The sequence below is a fragment of the Simochromis diagramma genome, unplaced genomic scaffold, assembly GCF_900408965.1.
Source record: "Simochromis diagramma unplaced genomic scaffold, fSimDia1.1 OVJJ01000545.1, whole genome shotgun sequence".
Taxonomy (NCBI): domain Eukaryota; kingdom Metazoa; phylum Chordata; class Actinopteri; order Cichliformes; family Cichlidae; genus Simochromis; species Simochromis diagramma.
In genome coordinates this window covers 6,067,193-6,086,860 of record NW_024387371.1, presented here as the reverse complement: position 1 = coordinate 6,086,860, position 19,668 = coordinate 6,067,193, and the positions used below count along the sequence as shown (strand labels likewise).

General features: G+C 43.4%; 1 protein-coding gene across 12 annotated transcripts in view; it reads right to left on the bottom strand.

The window, feature by feature from the left end:
* camta1a (calmodulin binding transcription activator 1a) overlaps positions 1-19,668 on the bottom strand; it is a 277,539-nt gene that overhangs the window by 146,233 nt on the left and 111,638 nt on the right. For all 12 annotated transcript variants that reach the window (XM_040007840.1, XM_040007835.1, XM_040007836.1 and 9 more), the window contains one exon: positions 8,435-8,502. In XM_040007840.1, coding sequence (XP_039863774.1) covers positions 8,435-8,502 — 68 coding nt within the window. The remainder of the gene's footprint in view (positions 1-8,434; positions 8,503-19,668) is intronic.

The window sequence follows — 19,668 nt, the reverse complement described above, 5'->3', positions numbered from 1 at the left end:
GAGACTGTTATCATCCCACTGTGAAAGTAGCCAATCCACACCCAAAATACTGAAGAGAGAAAGGAAACGAGAAAGAGCTTCTTCCACATCAGTACTTGCTCCATTATTCCGCTGGAGGCTTGATTAGACAGAGGGGATAATTTACGAGCCACTTCATTGCCAATTCAACGGGCACATCACCTGTAAATAATTGAAACCCTTCATGTCCGTTCCGACATAATCATATCGCTATCATGCTAATGTATCCAGCAGTGCTTTCCTTTGGGTCAGGCGCGGGACTGCTTTAAATCTTGGCTGACCTGTCTCCATAACTCTCCAGAGCGCAGCACTAACCTCTAGGAAACAGAAAAAATGACGATGATTGACTACACCAAGGAACGATGAAAAATTAAAAATACAGCAAACAAATACCTGACTTCTCAGCAAGCCAGCCGTGGGTTGCAGGTGGAGGGTGGGAATTTTGCACTGGCTTGTTAATTATTTTTGCTTATGATGTGCATAAGAAAGATTCATCATCTTCTCATTTATTTATCTCTCTCTGAGTTCTATCAGTCAAGCTGCAGTTTAAAAAGACGGCAAGATTTGAAAGGTTGTAGAAATTATGATAAGATGAGGGAGACAAGACAAATCAAACCCTTTGCTTTTTATTGTAGGGAATTGTATCATAGTGGGAATTGTCTCTATCAAACACTCCTAATTATATGACTGTTTAACTGAATTGATGGCTATTTTTCTTACTTCATTTTAAAAATGTCATGAATATTAATTAATCCAATCTGAAATGGTTCTCACCTTTCCTTCTGCCCACTCCTCTCAAATGTGCATGACAAGAAGATTTGAATAATTTATCAATTGACTTATATTCGAATTGATTAATTCACTAATGCAAAATTAATACATGGTTATCCAGTACATTCCATCCCCGACACTCTAACTACTTCATAAAAGACGAGACAAAGAAGTAAGGGTCTTGCCTTGAATAAAGTACTGACTGACGAAGCGGGCAGGAATGTCCACCTACTACAAATGTAATGATGTTTCATTAGAATCAACAGTGTCTCAGTCAGACTAAGACAGGTAAGAACAACCTGAGTATTTCATGGTGAGTGAGGCATGTGCACCGGGGAACAGCTTTCTGCATGGTTAGGTAACAACTGACATCAAATAAATAAATGAAGGAATAAAAATCAATAGTCAAGCAAAAAAGGGATGAAAGCAAACTGTGGAGGTCAGCCTGGTCGGTGAAGGTCAAAGTTTAAGTAAATAAAGGAGCTATGAACCTGAATGCGCTGTGTATTAGTGGCCTTGATGTGTAAGGCACACAGCAAGTCAGGTTACTGCTCTTTCGTGGTTGCAAAAAGAGGAGAAGGTGCAAAGGGTCAGTCCTGCCATTTGACGTTTTTACACATTTTAATGGTGCCAAAAGGCAACTCATCATCTGCTGTACTTCCTGTACTGCAAAGCTCAGTTGGGGTGAAGAAATGGGACAGAATGTGTGCCAGTGTGTGTGCGCGCGTGTGTTTATGCACACTCATGTCGTGCCTGTTCTTTGCTGGTGATTCACCATGCTCTCTGGCAACGGCCCAGGACCTATTTTCTCCTTCTCTTTACATAACAGCGAAAAGTATCATCGAAGCAGTGTGTCCTGTCCTTTCTTTTCCTCCTCCTCCACCTCCTCCTCTTCACAGTCCTCTGCCACTTCCTTTCCCCATCCTCCACCTTCCTGTATGTGTGGGAGCTTTTAAGACATGACTCCGTTCTGCTCGGTGGTGCTACTACTGTACACCAATAGGATCATAAAGTGACAAGTCATGAACAGACTTTCACAGACCGCACCCAAAGCAGAGAGTGGCAGACCAGATTCTAGGGAATGGCATAGAGAGGTGCGTGGGATGGAAAGCTGTTTAAAATACCCCCAAGGGTTTTCGAAAGGCCCAGGATCTGCTCTCCGCTACACCATATGCCTACAGGACAGCACCCAACTGGGCACCAGGGTATGATGGGCTGAAAATAGGGACTTGCAGTCACAATCCTCACCGTACTGGCCAACATACGGCGATTCGGCACCAACGCTGCAGTGTGACAACGTGAAAGCAAAAAGTACAAAAGAAGGTGGAGAGCAAAGGGGGGTTCAAAGGAGAGTATGAAGGCAGAAAAGGGAGAGGAGCTGAAGGGAGTTTGCTTTATGGGGAGGGATGAGGGTGAAGAAGACTATGTGTGTATGTGTTGTGAGTTACAGGGTCTGTGTAGGAGAGATGTGTATGCAGGGTTTAGTCACTGGACTTCTCAGTGACTCAGGTGTGAATAATGTTGGGTCTTCTTTGTGTGTATGTGAGCGAGAGAGAGAGAGACCCAGGGGGAGAGAGAGCACAGCAAAGTGCTGGGTCGGTGTAGGGCTGGACATCTATGTGCCTGGGTGGCTGAGGGCGAGCTCAGCTGTGTCTATGGCCTGCTCCACGACAGCCAGCCTGCACGCTGCTCACCGGTGCAGAAGCGCTAATTGAATTAAGTCTTTATTATCAGGCTGCAGAGGCAGCACTTCTCCCCATCTCGGCCCGCTTGGCTGACACTTTCTCCTTGAACACCTGCTTGACATCAACTTCCTCCTCTATTTATTTATCCCTTCTCTCCTGTGGCCAGCTACTGGCTGCACTCCTTCCTCCTCTCCACCTCTTTCTCATATTGGCATAACAAACAAGGCTAGGCATGCTTATTTTTCATACTGCTTTTGTCTAGCTGTACTACACAATAATCCTCAACTTGTATAGACTAACTTGGAGCCCTCTACCACAGTCCTAAACTTTAATGTACTAATCTTTAATGTCTATTACCATACAGAAAGTGGCACATAATAAAAAGGATTAATTTCAAAGACAGATCATGCCCTTCCTGGCCTTCAGCAGCAGCAGCCCTGTTGCATGTAGGGGGAATAAAGGCAATAAAACTAGATGATGTTCTATGTTCTTTTGAATGGTCTCTAGTGAGCAAGCTGGCCAGGGTAATAAACAGCAGCTGGGATGCAAACTAACATATATCTAGTCCCCTGTCCATTTCCACTAGCCTCGGGCTCAGGCTGCTTCCCTGGGTTTGGCTTGGGCATTACTTTAAAGGACAGACAACAAGAGGCGCTATTAAGTTGGCTTGGAGTCTGAGGCCCTGGCACTTGGCACAACACTAGCTGTAATCTATTGACCGTTTGCATTCTCCCTCCCATGCCCCAAAACCACAGGACTTTTCTCTATCTGTCAGTTGATTCCATTGCTCACCTCCCTCCATCTCTATCTGCTGTTTACCCACTCTATTTTTTTTTCTCTCTCTCGTCCAATGTCAGCTTAATCCCCCTCCATTCCATCTTTCTCCTGCTCTTTCGTCTGTTTGCGTATGCCCCCCCCCCCCTTTCTCCTCACCACATCCATCACTATTCCTCCCATCTCCATCTCGTCTGTTCGCTTCTCTTATCGACATGTTTCCATTTTCTAAACTGCTCTCGCTCAATCATATTCACTCTTCCTTCAATGACCATTTTTCATTTTCTCACTTTCATTCACTCTTACGTTATGCTATCAGGGTTCACCTGACTCCTGTCCTCCCAGCTTTCCCAGGTGGGCCTTATTTCACCCAGTCTGCAAGGCCTGTCCTTGTCAGTGCTGTTGACTGGGTGGAAGCAGTGGGGTACAATGACCCATTGTGTTGTCCCGACACAATGGGACAACCAAGTGTCACTATGCAAACAGCTCGGTTTTTCCCATGATGATTTGGGATGGAAATAACATAAGAGAAGCGGAAAATGCAGATAAAAAGAAGAGGGTGGTCCCACTACAGTGGCTCACTAAACATTTTCTCCAGTTACATGTCATGCGGGCTTTTTTTTAATAGCCCCAGCTTGATTTAGGACGATATCGCAGTCTTAGAGTCTTAATTTCAGTGTTAGCTAATGAAATACCCCCTCATCTTCTATGCCTTTGTTTCTTTATGTATCTCTCTTTGAGCTGTCTCCTCACCCTCTTCCTTTCTCTTTCTCTCTCTCTTGCTCCTGCTGCTCCTGTCCTTTTCCACTCTCCTCTGAAACTCTGCCAGCCAACGAGTGCCACAAAGCATTAGGACCAAAAACTATCAGACGCCCTTCTCAGGCACATCCTACACATCTCCCCCCAACACTTATACACACACACACACAGTCACTGAAGGTCCAGCACTTCCTCACACCATTTGCCAAACTTGATGACAGAAACACAGCTTACACATAGGCCTATGGAGGTTTTATTCACAATGACAGACTCACCCAGATACCAAGTCTCTTCCAAAATTGACACACACATGGTATACAGGACTAGCGTGGTTTTTATTCAAAACACACACAGTTTCAGCTGTAATTATGTACACATGGTAGCTCCATATACTCATAAACACCTGCATAATTGCACAGTCATGAACTCTCAACTTTACGTGTATGCACACATCGTGTGCATACACATGAGTAAATTCACGCATAAGCATTAAACACAATCCCCTCTATCTATGTCTTTCCCACTGTCACAGACAGAAATTCACATTCATAGGCACCCTACACAATAGCAAACACCATACACAATCGCAAACAAACAGTCATTAGCAGATCTCAGGCTGCCTCTCAGTTCTTCTCTACTCTGTTGTTGGTGTACCCGCGCCTCTGGGGTGGCGCCACTACTGTAGGTTTTAATAAAAGCATTGTCTTTGGAAGCTGTCTAAAGGGACTTGGTTTCATTTTGGAGTGCTGCTGCTGCTGTTTCTGTTGCTGTGGATGTGGGAGGAGAGAGGGCTATTGCGCTGGGACGTGGGGGCGGCTAGGTTCAGTGTCAATGCAGGGCCCTCCAAGGACTGGTGCTTATTGTTTGATAGTTTCAATATACAATGTGTGGGTGTGTGTGTGTGCGTTCGTGTATGTGTGTGTGCGTGAGTAAGAGAGAAGGAGTGTGTTCTGTGGTCATGTAAGCACATGTGTAAATGTATGCGCTCCAAACTAGTGCAAAAGTCAAAGCAAATAGCTGACACAACCCACCACTTCAACTTTCTAACAGCTACAGCTAGTCTACTGTATCGCTGCATACAGTAGACTAGCAGGTTTAAAAGCGGTCTCTGTGCTGTGTTTTGCAACGGATTGCTTTTAACCGGTTCAATAAAACAAACAGTGAAGACAAGAAGCACTAATGTGCAACTGCTTCAACATGAAACCATGTGATGTTCAGGGGACGCTCACGATAACGAGCTCTCTCTGTACTACACACAGGTGTCCATTAGCTCTTTGGGCTGACCAATCTGTGACACCATCTAGTCAATAGTTACTCCATCTGTCAGCATTCAAACACCTCTAAACAGCCCCTTAAGGAGATATTTGTGTCATTTATGATGGATAATGAATGCCTGTTCTCAACAGGAGCGCAATGTTATGCCCATGATGAGGTCACATCAAATGTTATTGTCTAGATTTGGAACCGCAATTCTTTTCCCTTCCTTCTGTTTCTACCTTTCTCCCACAGGCACCTTCAGATCCCATCAACTGAAGCAGTATGGTCACATCTTTAAAAAGCCAAAAGGAAAGAATGAGTATGGCTCTCCGGAAGGATGCAGTAGAGGAAAATCCTAATTGTCCCTTTAAGTGTGTTCCCTCCTGTGGAGTGAAGGTGCGGGGTAACGGCCATCTTAAATCACAGCCTGGCCGTGGCCTTCATTAAAGCCATAATGCCAGGCTCTCCCTTTAATGGAAATGGAAGCCAGCGAGGCTGTGGGTGTAAATTAAAGTGTAAGGCCCGAGTAGGGAAAGATTTCCCCAGCTCTGACAGGTGCGGCCTGAATTAGCTGTAGTGCTGTTCAAGCAGTCAGTGGGAGAACACTGGTATTGATTTTAAGCACTGTTGCACTTCCTATCTGAAAGGGAATGTGTATTACTAGAGCTAAGCACATCAATCACTCAGCATTCCACCATTCTCCCCTGGCATGCTTCAGATTTTGAAACGATAAACAAACAGAAACAGACCCAAGCAAAAGATAACACTGGCTGTACTGTTACTGTATGCGCATCAGCATGAACCCAGAGATACGTCTATGCATGTATGAAACAGGTCCACTTCGTTTTATCTTCCTCGTGTTGACAGGATGCCATCTCTATTCAAGGCATGTACAGCATCGCGTGACACCTTGGTCAAACAGCTGGTGTCAGCTCCTTGAGCTCTGACTGTGGCCCACTCCCATCTTTATGACCTGCATGTGTCAGAGCTGTTGCATGCATGCGGTGCAGCCATGTAGTGCTCTGCTTCTCTGTGTATGACCCTGCTGCTCATCTTTGCCTCCCATCATGCCCCACTAACCTGGAGTAAAAGCCCTGGCTGGGGGAGAATTAGCCTACTTAGCCTATTCCCCACAGGGGTCAACCCACACACAGGCATGCACACGGTGCACCCACAATCAGATGCATATACACCCGCCGAAACGCACCTGAAGATTTGTGATGACAAATGATAAGGCATCATTTAAGCACAGGTGTTCCAAGCATGACCTTTCACCCGTGACCTTGAACAGAAAATTTTCATGTAGAGCCTAGCCATCAATCAGCTACCATCAATCACACATATACGCCTCATCCTTTGACTCTCGCCAACCTTTCCTGGCCCCGACATCCATCACTACACCCTACTCTTCCACTGACATCTGGAAAAATACAAACACTTCACAAGCTTTCTCGTTGACTCTCCTGTTGGCAAACACACATACAGAGTAAACACACACATCTTGTGCTGAAAAGACAGGTACTCTAAAACATGAGATGTGTTATTGTGTTGTCAGGTGATCTGTAGATGTACACTAGGAACTGCTCCCTGATGACATATCTGAGATATCAGCACCTGTGCTACGAGATGACATGGGACTGAAATCCCTGAGCACACTAAGACCACTGCATCACATACAGCAAGTGGTGACAGACTGTGGCCATCACTATCCTGAGGACCATTTGTATAGAAAGTCACTGGATCACAAGTCTCTCACATCTCACACAAGAGTCATTTTTAGCCTGTCTTGTGCACTATGATGCCAGTACTGTGACATTTGTAGCTCTCCAGGACCCCAAAACGTGGCCTTTTTTTGATTACGATCCCTTTTTTATTCCTTAAGGTCACTTAAGGTACTAGAGCAAGATAAAAGAATGCGTATACACTGAAGAGGAAATAAAGGTGACTGTAAAGCCAACTACACAGGTCACACGAAAGAAAAAAGTGTGATTTTGAATTCATTTTGGTAAATTAGACAGAAGTGGCTTGGGAAGAAGGAAGGATTCTTGATTTTTAAAAAAAAGGGTGTGCCTGATGCTCTTTTGGCCTAGAATTAAACCGGAGAACATATTTTAATTGGTAGTGTTTTAATGCAGGACTATTATCAATGTCCCTCCGAGGCAGTGGAAGAGAGGAGGGTATGCGAGCAATCGGTTCTGTGCCAGTAAGCCCAGAGTCCACTTACGCACGGATGAGGTTTGCTAATAATGCCAACACAGCAATTCAAACTCAAAGAAAAAAAAGAAGATAAAGAAAGATTTAACATTGATTAGCTTATTCTAAATGCATGAACATGTAAACTTAAGCAAAAGGGATCATGTTTAAATAGGCTGTATATGCTGGAGCTAAGAAAAGATTTTGTGGTCTTACAGTGCGACACTTCTGTTTGATAGTCCAACAGAGGCCAAAGATGCCAACTCTAAAGCTGTATAATACGAAAAAGATTATCCAAATACACTCAAACTGAAATGTATCTAATGCTGTTAAATGTAAAAGGTTGCTATCACAGCTGCATTCATTAATAGTCATTATACCATGTATGTTAAATAATGGCATCACAGCCAGTGCTGCCACAGACACATTCTCTGACATTAAACTGCTTTTGCTGAAATTTGCTGAAAAACTGAGGAGGACATGCAAATTGGCACTATATGTATCTGCATATATTAATAAAATAAATTAGGTCCCATGCTGGAAAAACTATTCTATTTCAAATATAGCACTAGCTCTTGGCATTTTGTTCAACATGGGGGTGTAACATCTGACCTAGACAGTGGAGTGGCGAATGTGCAGACAGAGGCACATTAACATAACATTCACAGCAGATGCTGCAGCAGTGCATGTTGTGTTAATTGGAGTGCTAAAAGGCAGTTATTAGTCATTATTAATATTCTATAATTTATCTGCAAACTGTAAACTTTTCTGAACAGCCATCAGCACCCTGTAATATTAAACATCCTACAGTAAACTTGAAGGTAATTTTGAGCCGCGCATAAGGGAAATTGCCTTGGAAAGAAAAAAAAAGGAAAAAACAAAAATGTAAATTTGGACTCACTGAGTGTAATACTTGCAGGACTATAAATCTTAAAAACCCTATGTTTTAAAGAGGGCAGTGAGTGTAATTGTCTTACCTTGTTTTAGGGGATGTCGTTAGCCATTCTTCATGCTTTTCAAATGTTATCAAGTAAGCTGCGATCTCCTGTGAAAAAGAGACGAGAGGAGAAGGAAGTGAGTGAGGCTTAGATATGTCATCTTTAATCACTGTTCTCTTGTGTTTGTTATACATCGGTGAGACTGCTTCATTGATATTCAGACAGTTTAACCAGCAGTGCAAACACAGGAAAGACGGAAACCGGGGCAGTGCTGGGGAGTTCAGCCAGGTAAATGCAGACTGCTAAAAGTAAAATGAAAGACAGAAGTGGAATGCAACTGAGGTCAGATCATCTTCTGAGACTATCTTTGTTACAAAAGCTTTGATCAGGTTCTCCTCAGAGGACATCAAGGTGCTTTCTGAAAGATTGACGTCTCTGTGTTTGAGAGTGAGCAGCTTTTAACATTTTTGGTCCGATCCTCCCCCAAATCCCTTTGATCTGCCCTTGACACTTCTCTATGGATCAATCCACTCTTTAACCTTTGAATGATAATTACACGCCAGTCTCACAATATTGACATGTGTGTGTATTGCTTCTTCAGAAAAAGCAGTAGATCCTTTGGAGTCAGTTGTGTACAGAGATGCTATAGACACCATGCTTTTTAAAAAAAAAGCCCAAACTGCCACTGGCATAAATAGAGATACTTCAAACACTTTCATGTTTCCCATGCTTGCCCTGCCTACTGCATCAGTCTGAGTGTAAGGGAGAACACACTGGACCATACCCGGCCATTTTCTCACCAAACTAATGGGCAGAAATAAAAAGCACTTTGGATGCTGGTAGACAACCTAATGATTACCAGCGACAGCCAGTAATTCACTCTTCAGCAAGAACATTTGTCAGACTAGAGAGAGAGCTAGACACAAGGACAGAGCTGCTGCCATCTTCCACAAAAACACTGTCTTTTCAGTTTATAAGGATGCGTGTCTCACCTCATGTTGGAGTGTCAACAAACCTTTAAGAGTAAATGTGTTTCTAAGATATTGTCTTCTTTGGTTTGTGAGGATAGGGTTTGAAAATAGCTTCCTTTGGGACTAAATGCTGTTACTTCACCTGCCCACACGGGGCAATAATGTCAACAAAAGCAGCAGCTGTTTCAAAAGTGCAAACTGGAAAAATATGACACATCCAGTGTGTGGCAGCATAAAGCAAGCACATAAACCAGGACCATTTCTTCATTTCTTCCATCATTTTCTCTTCAAATTCATAAAAATTCTAAAATATGCACCACTGCAAGAAGGCACCAACTGGGCCTTCAAGGCCGTGTCACAAGTGTGACCTGGCACAGACACTGGCGATAGCCCATGGGGATGCTGCAGGGTGTGTGGTGTGAGGGGTTTCCAGGCTGTCAGGGTTACCAACAAAAAAGGGATGGTAGCATGACTGGCTCTGTTGCCTCCAGGTGCACACTGGGAGATAATGCCCTGTTGATTAAGTTCTTGTTCTCCTGCCATAATGACCGGAGGCACAGAAGCCATGACAAGATGGCATCTTGAATTAATAAAATAAAAGAAAGGAGATGAGGCTTTTCTAAAGGAGCTCAGGCAACTTTTGCTATGCAACAGAAAAATAAAACAGCATTGAAAGTATAAGAGCAGACAGTAACAACCTTGTTGATTTAATGAGCAAATAATCTTGTTATATAGACACCAAAACATATAGAGAATGTGTGCTGAGCCAACAACAACAATTACAATATTCAAAGAAAAAACACAAACTAACCAGGTATCAAAAGGCATTACTGTTCTGCATCCATTAAATTGGACTAACGTGCCTGTGATGTTATTTTGTGTTCATTCTGGGAGTTATAAACGGCAACAAGAAGCTCCTTCAGTGACCTTTGTGCCTGTTAGCACGAAGCCCTTTCCATCATTCTTGCCTTTAAAATCCAGCCACAGCTCCAGTCTCAGTCGCAGAGGATGAAATAGAGGGCCACATGGTCCCATATTTAGAAAAATTTAAACATACAAGAAAGAAAGAAAGAAAGAAGCATGGCCCTTCCTCTGGCTCTTTCTCACCCCTCCCTATCTGAACAGATGCCAGGGATTATTCCAACCCCCCGACCAGCCATAAAGGTGCAATAATCTTATGGTGAGGAAACAAACAAAAACAGACGTGCAGCCATTAAACAGCTGCAAGGAGACAAAGTTTGCATGGGCGGCATAATGAGAGGCTAGCATGCGTTCAGGTTGAGCAAACACACTTGCGGGTTAGTGCAAGAGGGGTGGAGGGGGAAATGGGCAAGCGCTGTGCTGAGCACTGATGGTGTATCAAAGTCAAACCAGCAGCTGTCAATTGGCTCTGGACTCTATCTGCTGACCTTACTGCCTCTGGCCTACGCTCTCTCACTAGGGAAATATTCAGAGGAGGCTCTCTGTACACACAGCTCCATCCACACTCTCCCGCTTAGGTCAGAATCCACCTCGTGCAAGGTTGTTTGTACTTGCATGAGGTTTATGCCTCACCCTCCCTACTGACATGATCTTTGCTGTCGTTTTACCTCCTGGTGTCGTTAAAATATACTGTACTGTACTCCTGTATTCGCCATATCCTGAATTAAGGCAACCTTTTTTTCTAAATAAATGCCAATCAGCAAAAGCTAAGAACTGGAGAGTGAACAGGAGCAAAACCACCTCTAATTGACACTGTACTTGCAAAAAAAGAGGGTCTTTCATTTTCAAGGGGAAAGAACAACCCGGAGCTGTTTGTTGTAACCCAGCCATCTCATTTGTTTCTTTTGTCTCTGTAAAAGCTGCGACACACTGTTAGCAGAGGGGGCTGCCCCAGAACATGACCGAGCAGTCTAACAGTTTCAGGGCTGATGGAGATGGAGAGGAGGGTGTTTATGTGTGCGTGTGTGTGCGTGCGTGCGTGTGTTTCTGTCTACCCTGTTACAGTCACAAGGCCTGATTACTGGTTACCTGTCTGTGCCTGACACGTTATTAACATGCTCCTCAAGCGGTGTCACTCCTGTACTCATCAGTGTGTCTCCCCTTTATTTCTCTCTTCTTATAGCATCCACCCACCCTCTCCTACCTCACCCCCTGTCCTTTTTTTTCTTTCCCATTACCGTTGAGGTGAAAAGGAAAGCCACCATGAGAAAATTTTCATTTTGAGATGACTGGCTTTTACTGTCTTGCTTTTCAAATGATATTTTTCACTCTAGAGGTATAACATTTTCTCCAGAGAGAATCATCTTTTGAAATGTCTACCTATTTGAAATTGGAGATGACACTAACATATTCATCCCATTTCACTTCTTTGGACCAAGAAAGGGGAGCGGGAGCAGTAAACTCTCAGAAAAAAGTATTCACTATTTGGCTCATCCCTTATTTGAATATGATGTTAAAATTAGATGCAGTGATAATCTTATGGGAACTGTTTGTAGAGCTGATTAGATGGATTTCACCCTTGCCCTTTCTTATTTCCACAAAAGTCAGACAAAGATGACCCCTGTGTTTGATGGAGATATTCAGAGAGGATTCCCTATTCTGGAAGAACTCGTTGCCAGATTGTTTTTGCTGTATCCTCTGATTTCCTGCATTGCCACCAACTTTGATTTATGGAAAGAAAAGAGAGGTGTTGAGAGGACCAGCGCTTCAACATTTGGATGACAGGCCTGATTACTTGAAACAACTGTCGCTGTTCCATTAGAAGGGGAGATAGGAGTCTTTTGGCATTATCTCAGGACAGATCAGACACCTGTCTCTAAACACCATTCATAATGCTTCGCTCTTGTTTCCGCATCCACAGAGCATTTGTGCCGAGAGAAAAATTGAGGGCTGGGAACAATACAAAGCTGGGAGGACAAAACTCTAAGTGCATTTTATTCTGTGCAACTCCTGCATTGAAATACCCTTAGTTACATCATTGTCTGAGAATCGAGTCTTAGTTTTTAAAACCCACAATTTACTAGGCATTATGTAAAAACAGAGTAATGACTTATTTTTCTTTTGGGTGAGCTCTGTTATTTAAAACCAGACTTCATCACCCCAAAAATAGGATTCAACAATTACAGCATATGTTTATCCATTATTCCAGTTACATTGGTTCTCTACTGACACTAATGAAAATGCACTTAATGAATAGCTGTATTAGAAAAACTAACTTTAGCAACAGTATTGATTGCAGTAAAAGCCCGAGCCAATGAAATGAATATGTGAGAGCAAGAGGATGTGAAAGAATAGACGGAGAAAAGTCTGGTTAGAGAGCAGAGCACAGCGCCTCCAGCCTGCCTCATGGTGAAGTCTGGGGAATGCATCCTCAAAGCTTTGACCTTGCCCTACACTTGAAAGCAGGAAGTGAATGAAAAGGGGGGCCATGGGAGGGATATGGTTAGAGGAGCCCTCCCTGATGACCTGGGTTTTACTGTGGAGTGCCAGGTCATCTGATATTTCCTCCAGGGCAGCCCAGGAAACCAACCTGTCCAGGCACAAATGCACTGGCTGGTGTTTGGGGAGGGTGGAAGGAGTTTGCCAAAGTACCAGCTATCACAAGTTTAGACCCAAAAAAATGAAAATAAATTTAAAAAATGCAATTAGTTACAGACAGACAGAGATGAGCACTAGATAACAGAAAAGAGAAAGCGGCTAGTAGAGTTACTGAAAATTTAGATAGTAGAAACTGACTAAAAAGGACAGAGTAAAAAGTTTGAAGTTTAAATGCATTAAAGGTATATCGGTGATTTAAAAAGTGTGATTTGGTTCAATTCTGCAAGCAAACGTACCTTAGCTGAATCATTTTGAGTTTGTTTTTTTTTTAATTTATAATTCATGAATTTTTAATGCACTGGCAATAACGTATTACACGCTGTATCCATGTAATCTCATACAGCCACATTTCTCTTTTAAGAGAGGAAAAGTGGTAAGGTAGAGTGAATCCATCTGAGCCAACTTTAACCTCCAGCTGCCTTTAAGATTTTCTGAGCATGTCTCATAATAGGATGCAGTTGATCTGCTATCAAGACAAATGGTCAGTACGAGAGAGCGAGATGAGAGAGTTCAGAAAGCAAAAACAACAATAGGGTATGACGCTGTTGACAGCTGCACTTGGCATCTGTTGAAGAGGGGTGAGGCTGTCCTATGAGTACTGTGTTAGGTTTAAAAAATCCCCTCTCCAGCATACTGCTCATTAGAACCTGCATGGGGCTTCCCTTCTGAAAGGGAAGGGTGGAAGTCACACTGTGTCCACTCTGTTAATCCACTGTGACGAGCAAATTAGTTGTTCTGCAGTGGCTGTACCCACAACCTCAAACTATTCTGAAACTTTGGCAACTGATGTAACGGACTGATTTAAGGCAAAAGGTGCATGACCATGGCACAACACATTTCTGTGAGGAATAGCTGCTTAGCACACATGAACACCTTTACCACAAAAGGGCTTGCAATGTGTTTAAAACACACCTCAGGCGATTTTGTTCTGTTTGTCCATCTAGCTTGCTATGTACCATCCCAGCTCCTGAAGCGCAGCCATACAGGAGGTGGAAAGAGCGAGACAAGCTGTCCACTGGCCTACATTATACATAGTTCTGGAATCAATTTGACATTGATCCTGGATAGCTTAGATGTTTTCCAGTAGTTGGTCAATGCCTCTCTTCACATTTCTGCTCGGCATGCTGGTCATAAGACTGTTCTGAAATAGGAGGCATTCTCCTGGGGAGACTCACTCCTCAACGCCTCCCTGCTCCCACAATCAATGTTACCTACAGCAGCTGCTCTGCCAGCACTCTCTTTTTTGTTTACTATATCACTTTTGTACACTATATTGTAGTTATGCACAAGAACAAGACTGAGCATAAGTGACAACAGCGGAGAAAGACGAGTCTTTCCTCAGGGGAAATGTGTGTGTGTGTGTGTGTGTGTGTGTGTGTGTGTGTGTGTGTGTGTGTGTGTGTGTGTGTGTGTGTGTGTGTATGTAAGGTGATGAGGTGGCTTAATGTTTCCCTTTTCCTTTAATATGTCAGTCAGTATCTGTATATTGCAAAGACCGAACAGGTGTTTGCAATCAAGGCTGATCGGTACCACAAAAGTTTTCAGAATTAAGGAGTAATTTTGCAAAAAGCAATTACAGTAAACACAGAACCAGCAACACTTAACCAGAATTCAAAGAAAGCAAAGAAAAAAGCTATACTACCTAAATATAAATATACTAACTAGCTCAGTTCACTACGTCATTTGAGGAACTATGACAGACTTTGACAAGACAAAAAATAAGGATGCTTTAATATTACTACATTTTAGTCACGTGCTATCCCTAAAAGTCCCAATTTTAATCGTTTAATGCACCTCCAACCAAGGTAGGTAGAGAACCTTTATTTAACCTGCATCTATTAGACAAGCTGTTCAAGATCAATAAGAAGGAAGTAAAAGTCGTAACAAGGTATTGCCAGTCGAACCAGAGGAGGCTCAGCCCTATAAGTCTCCCTCAGTGGCTTCACTCCAAGTCTCCTGATGCCCGCAAGTCAGTTGCCACCTGGGCCTCTCATTGTTTACCTCTGCAGCTGACTGTTATTAGAGCTGAAGGGAATGAACCCATAAAAAACTTTTAATTTAACAGAATATATTATGATTTTAAAGTTGATGAGTGATTGTGATAAATGATCTTTATATCAACCCAAACAATTATGATTATATTCATTCCACAGTCAAGCAGCTATTCTCAATACTGTGCATCCGAGCAGCTATAAGATGAAGGGAAAGTGTAACAGAAAGAAGAAGACCAGGACCAAGAAGGAGCTGGCAGAAGGCAGGATTGTTTTGGCTTTGGTGCTAGAGCTGCTGTCTTGGATGTTCATTGAGAGGATGTAATTATTTGGCCTTGAAGGACTACAATGGTCAGCCACCGCCTCCCACAGGAGGCTACATCACCACAAAAGACAAATGAAGGAGGAAAGCAGAGACACTGGTGTACAGCTAAGCACAAGACAAACCTAGAAGAGTAAAAAAAAAATAGCTGGCATGGGAATGGATTTGCAGCATGTGGTGTCTGACAAAAAGTGAACTGGACATAAAGTTGACTGAGATGAAATACATCCATCTTTGCCAGCCACAATTTGTGTGCGTTGTGACCCAGTGGCTGTTGCTATGGATGTGTGTGCCTGCTGATGTAAAGCCCATATGGGACCACCTACTGCTGTACCCTTGAGAGATGTGTCTTGTGTAATAATTCTATTATACCTCTTTCTTCTTTTATCTATTGCTCCCCCTCTTTCCCTGCAGGCTCTAACTTCTGGCAAGACTCTAAGATATGTTTGAGGCTTGGTGGAAATGTGGAGCGCTACCTTGGTAAACAGGGCAAAAACGCAGATGCATTGTGGTGGTTCGCTTCAGGGCGCGGCGGGAAGTGGCCAGGTTCACTTCCTGACACCCCATGGCTGTCTGACCTCTGGCGTCCGCGCTGCATGTCTTCTTCATCAGCTATGCAGCAGGATGTCTGTTCCCTCCCGCTGACAGCCCAACCAAGGAGAACGGAGAGTGGCGTAGTCTCCGTGATGCTGACCTTACCCCAGCCCCACTGCAGAGACTCCAGGCTGTTACCCCATTCTGTTGGCGAACTTTTATCCTCCTCCTCAAAACCCAACTTCTTGCCAACAAAAGTAAAAAAAAAAACAAAAAACTGCAGGAGCAGTCAAACTTACTAGACAAGAGGGTTCTCTCTGTGTCTTCTCTCTTTCTTATTCTTGTTCCCCCCCATTTGACAGATGCTCCAGCTTTGGTAGACAGCAGATATTGGAAGTGCCGTGTGAGCCAACAGCCAGCAGGTCTGTGTGCTTTCTAATATAATTTCACGATTTGATCGCGAGCAGACATAAATGTTACATTTGTTGCATTTCTATGCTTTGGGAGAGAAAGATATTCTAGTGAAAATCCACCGAGAGGGCATTAAATGTCATCTAAATATAATTGAGGTGTGAGTTCTCCCGGTGGAAACATTGTAAGAATCTGAGCATTATATCCTTAAATATCATAAATTATTTTCCCCCCCTACAAAAGTCAAGAAGCAATGGAATCATGCATAAAAGAAGTGAGAGAGGAATCTAGAAGGTTGCCATTTACTTCATATCAATCAAATGATGTCAGCTTTCATTTTAGGGTAACTGTAGGACCAGAAAGACGAGCAGAAAGCGGCTGAGAGATTCTCACGTCTTCCTCAAAGGCACAAATGAGCAGAATTCTGTCTCATGTGATCCTGAGAGCCTATTTATTTCAGCTCCAAAATCAATTAATGCCCACATTATCCTCTGAATTCCACTATTCAGTGCAGCCAAATGACTGGTGCACCCTTGCATGAAACCAATTTTAACTTTCAATCCTTGATGCCTCCCAGAACCACCTACAGGTCTTCCTCCAGAACTGCAGTTTTCCTTTGGCAGCATCTTCCATGTTTGCCTTTGAGCGTGTGGTGCACATTTGTTTAAAGTAGCCGTTTGCTGTGCTGAGAAGCTTTGTTAAAAGTAAAAATCTTTGTTCAACTACATAGTGAAATGGACTGAATGCAGAAAGTTCTGATACGAGGACAACATGTGACAATAAAGTCAAGCTTGCTCACGATGTTACAAGCAGGAAAAGAAGAGGTGAAGGACAAGAAGGAGAAAGAGATGGAGGAGAGAATGAAGCAAAAGATGTTGTAAAAGGGCAAAATGTGATGTGTTTAATCTGACTGCTGTGAATGCTTTGAAAAGAAAAAGACTACAAGACTGAGCCCAATTGTCACGTCCATCCACGGAAAGTGACATGTTCTGCTTTTGAGACAATGAGAAAAGACACGAAGACAAGACAGTTTGGAAATTTTACCAAGGCGAACGGTCAGATCTCCAGCTCAGGCCAATTAGCCAGAAGAAACTCCCCCCACCCAACTACTAATCAGCATGGAAGGATCACTCTTTGTCTGTCAGACCCATGCCTTTATCTTCTTTTGCTACTTGGTGTACACCGTCGGCACAGCACGCAAGCACATACACACATTTAATTCTTTCACGAAGCAGTTACATTCCTGCAACTTCCTTTTCTGTTCTTGTCATCTCTCTGTTCGCCTCTCAGCGCGCACACATCCAGGCGAAAAAAACACGTATAAGAACACCGAATGCAAAGGCAAGTGCACATATAGCACCAGTCAAATCCTCACGTGAACTGCTATCATTTTATCTCCTCTCAGCTCCTGACATCTCACTGACAATGATGTGATTGTTAGTTCTAGAGGAGGGCTCCCTTTAATTGAAGTGCGCGCGAGTGCGCGCGCGTGTGTGTAGCTATCTGTCCAAAGCATCGCCTGGCCATAGCCGGTATTGTTTGGCCTATCAGACAAGCTGTCAAGTGTTCTTCCCCTCTCTCTCCCCCACTCTCTCTCTCCTGGCTCTCTGCCGCTTTGTGTTCACGTTACAATAACGGGAATGTAGGACTGTGAAGGTCACAGATGCCTGAAGTCAAACCAGCTTGCTGGCATGAATGTTTTGTCTCCTAACAGCAGACTCCAGCGCCAGACATGTATGTAACACTATCCATCCACATGAGACACAGCCAGAGACTACTCAACACCAGTAATAATCATGTTCAAGGTGATTTTACCCAAAGTGAAGCTATCAAATGCTGAAGTGGGTCTGTGCAGTTGTATAGATTTTCACTTGTAGACGTTTTCACCAAGCAAACTTTTCCTCAACTTTTTCGCCTCTATCTGCATAGTCCCATCTGCCTCGTGTGCATTATCAGGCTCACATCTCTCCCCTCTAAAAGTTCAGCCCGTTGAGAAGGGAGGCACAGAATGCTCTTTGTGAAGGCTGCCTTCGCAGACGGTAGGGAATCGATCAACCAGCCGCTCCAATGGCCTGCTCCTTTGTGAGCCCAGTCTGGCTCTGTGCAGCTCTCCTCTGTTTATCTCCCTCATGTCTCTTGCTGGCTACATGCTCTTAATTAAACATGCCGCTTGGCTATTAATTGTCAACCAGATTCAATTTGTTCCCTGGGCACACTGTGAATGGGCCTCTCCTCACAGAACAAAGGTGTCCGAACAGCCATGTCAGAGTCACACAAAAGGCCGAAAGCATCACTTCTATCTCAAACAGTGTGCAGGCAGCTACTGAATGAGGTGTTATCCAGGCAGGTTTCCAAGCAGATGTTCATGAGAGGTTCTGACAAAACTGTCATGTACGTCGCTGCACTTTTTAAAAAATCTATGGCATCAAGTTAGAAACTAGGTATTCTGTCAGAATTTTGGTACCACGCCTAAACTTACATTACTGTCATAATGTGTGTATCTGAAAAAGTACCTATTCATTAAATACTCTAAATCTGCCTCATTTTTAAATCTTGTTAGGTAGTTTTTTTCTCTTGCATGGGGATTCTTTGACAAATTGTGGAAACAAATAAATAAATAACCCAATGACTGCTGAGATGAATCTGGGAGTAAGCAGCTGCCAAGGCATAATATAATTCATGGCCATGCATCAATGTTACTGGAGACTGCTCCAGCACCCAGCCAGAACCCACAGAGCCAAGTGCCAACACATCCATCCCCTTGCAATTCCCTCATCCGTCCCACCTCTCAGTCACTCCAACCATCACCCCAATCAATGTTCTCTTCCCAAAAGCCTAAAGCTTTGGGCCACAGCTGGTGCCAAGAAGGCCTGGCTGGGGCTATTGTGTCACTGCCTAAACCCCTCAACAATACAACGATAAACCTGCCCCTCTCGCATACAGAGCAGATGCCAAGCCAAAGGCTGTTCATACACTCTCACACAGAAACCTATATACTATTGTGTAGAAAGCCTTTTGCAAACACTTTGTTGTTGTGGAATTTTTAATGAGTAAGGCAAAGGTATATATACAGCATACACAGAGAGGAGATCTTTTCCCCAGTGAGCTTCTGTGCTTGCCTTTTCCGCAATCCCAATATTTTGCTGCTGGTGGACTCACTGAGCAGTTGAGGAATTACTTATTTAAAAGATAAGGTTTCCTCTGTTGTCAGCAAAAACCGCATCTTGTCCATAACAGGAGAAAACCAATGCAGTGTGAAATCAAAGGTCACCCAGAGACAAATAGCACTAACAGGCAAGAGCAGGGGTGACAAACGCTCCCTCTCTGTGCTCTCCAAATTAATTAAGAGTGGAGATTTAACATGGCATCTCCAACACAAAGGAGAACAAGCAGTCTTGTTGTTGTTTAAGCACGACTTTTAAGAGAACAAACACAATTTCCCCTTTTCTCTGTTGTAATCAAAGC